Source organism: Corvus brachyrhynchos, unplaced genomic scaffold (genome assembly GCF_000691975.1).
Source record: "Corvus brachyrhynchos isolate BGI_N302 unplaced genomic scaffold, ASM69197v1 scaffold716, whole genome shotgun sequence".
NCBI classification, from domain to species: Eukaryota; Metazoa; Chordata; class Aves; order Passeriformes; family Corvidae; genus Corvus; species Corvus brachyrhynchos.
Window position 1 is genome coordinate 7,305 of NW_008238433.1, and position 2,284 is coordinate 9,588.

Below are 2,284 nucleotides of genomic sequence, written 5' to 3' on the forward strand. Positions count from 1 at the left end.
GCACGTTGTATGATGTACTCGGGGCAGTGTACCTCGAGGAAGGACAGATAGGCGCTGTCTGTCGGGAGGTGAGGGATGCCACTTGTGCTTCCCCTGGCCCGCGCAGGATGGCCCTTGTCAACTGGTGGTTAAGAACAGCAGAGTTGTCTTGCTCACGGCCTTGCTTTGCTTGTTGCTGCCACGACACGGAGAAGAAAGAGCATCGGAAGCCAACTGCCTGCCAGTGTCCCCGCACTTCCTAGGCTCTGTTCTCGCACTCTTACGTACTGCTGTTGTGCTCTGGCGCTCGTGCTCGCTCGCTGGCTCTCACGCTCTGTCGCACTTGTTTCCTCTTGCCAGCTTTGCCTCTCGACGGTTGCCTGGAGCCTGTCTGTGTGTCCTGCATTCCTTGCTGCTCGAAGCCAGCACGCTGGTGGCAGAATTTCAAGCTGAAGGCAAAGGAGATGTCCTCAGCTTCAAAGGATAGCATTGCAGCCCAGATGGTGTTGGATTCTGGAACAGGTCTAACGTGCTGCTTTCTCCTCTGCTGCCACAAGGCTACGAAGAAAATCTTTGCCGTGCCGCCCCCCAGCCAAAGGGCACGCGCTACGTACCGAGGGGAGGAGGAGCTTTCGGAAGCTCCGCTGTGCCTTTGCTTGGAAAGATGGAACACCCGTAAGAGTGTTGAAGCAGCAAGCTCTTCCTCTTGACAGCACCAGGATGCTGCGGCCTGGCTCACAATTCCCTGAGAAAGCTGTCGCTCTTGTCGAGCCCGTTCCTTTCTTGCGGGATGAAATCAGGTCCTGAACATTCACCCTTCCCTTTCTCCTCTCTCCTCTCTCAGTGCCTGCAAGGACTGCAATTCCTTCATTCCCGCCAAGTCATCCACAGAGACGTCAAAAGCTGCAACATTCTTGTGGGCACGGACGGATCTGTGAAATTGGGTGGGTATCCTTGGTCCGGCGCAGCGTTCCTGGGATGCGCTCTGGGGCTGCTTTGGGGTAACTGCCGGTTCCCCAGAAGCGCTGCTTGGCCAGCTCGCGGAACGTGAGGGCGTTTTTGAAGTGGCCAATGCCTTATTTCCCTGGCTACAGCCCCGCGGAAGCAGAGCACCGCTGCTTTTCCAGCTAGATTCACCGTGGCCTTGTCAGGCTTCGAGCGGGCAATTCTTTGGCTGGGTTTGCCAGTTGTAGCTGGCTTTGACAGGGTTTGTTTTTCTCTGCAGCTGACTTTGGCCTCTGTGCTCAGCTCACCCCTGAGCGCAGCAAGCGCAGCTCCAGCGTCGGCACTCCCAGCTGGATGGCGCCGGAAGTCGTGAGAGGAGAAGCCTACGGCCCCAAAGTGGACATCTGGTCACTGGGGATCGTGGGTCACGTGGCATCGAAGAGTCAAGGAGGGCTGAAACGACACGTCTCCCCAAACGCTTCCCTCTCGTTGGTGTCCTTTTGGGGCACCAAAGCGCTCTACTCAAGGGAGTCGGAGGGCCTACGCTCGGCTTTCCCTGCTAAGGTGTCCTTCTTCCTTCTGTAAGCTCTACAATTGGCTGGTTGATGTGAGCCTTCTAGGAGATGGGGAAAACGAGACGCTTTCCAGCTGGGGGAATTATCCTGGTAAACGACTGCAGTTTTTCAGCAACAGAATTTCAAGGTGCAGCTGGGCCTTTCAGCCATTGCATCGATTTTCCAATGCCACCCGCAGCATCCGAGGTGTGAAGAGCCCAGTGGGAAGCTCCTCAAAGACACTGCGTTGTCCACTGGCAGAGGACGTGTCTGTGCTGAGTCACCAGAAAAGCAAGCTAAGCCCAGAGTCATTATTCCACGGGCAAGCAGAGGTGATTTCCAGAGGAGTTGCATGCACTCGTTTCCCTCTCCCACTCAGTACTTTCGTTCCTCTTTCAAGCTGGCTCCCGGCTTTAACTGGAGCTTTTGACAGAGAAGGGAATGACTGCATCTCATTTTCATTGGGATGTGGCTATCCAAATGTCTGCAAGGAATCTTACAGGAAGCATGGAGCCTGGGCAAACCTCTGTGAGGCTGCAGCTTTTGACTGTTTGAAACGGGCCTTCTTTGGGCTCGGCACCTGCAGGCCACTGCAAAGCGGTATGTCTTTGGACATACAACGGGGTCTGTTGACTTGGTTCCCCATTGTTACAGTAGGGAGTATCCACAATGTTGCATTTGTTTCACGAGGCCACGTGGTGCAACGTATCTTGAGAATTTGCCATCTTGTCTTGGTCACAATGACTGCATGGTACTTAGTCAAGGTGGTGAACATCCTTTGTGTGTAAAGCACCTCCTCTTTTTAT

The 2,284-nt window shown here is 54.6% G+C and overlaps 1 protein-coding gene across 1 annotated transcript in view; it reads left to right on the plus strand.

Annotated features, from left to right (window-relative positions):
- Positions 1-1,509, plus strand: part of LOC108447190 (serine/threonine-protein kinase PAK 3-like) — an 8,807-nt gene extending 7,298 nt beyond the window's left edge. Inside the window, exon 8 of the mRNA XM_017736443.1 lies at positions 1,205-1,509. Coding sequence (XP_017591932.1) covers positions 1,205-1,509 — 305 coding nt within the window. The remainder of the gene's footprint in view (positions 1-1,204) is intronic.
- The last annotated feature ends 775 nt before the right edge of the window (positions 1,510-2,284 follow it).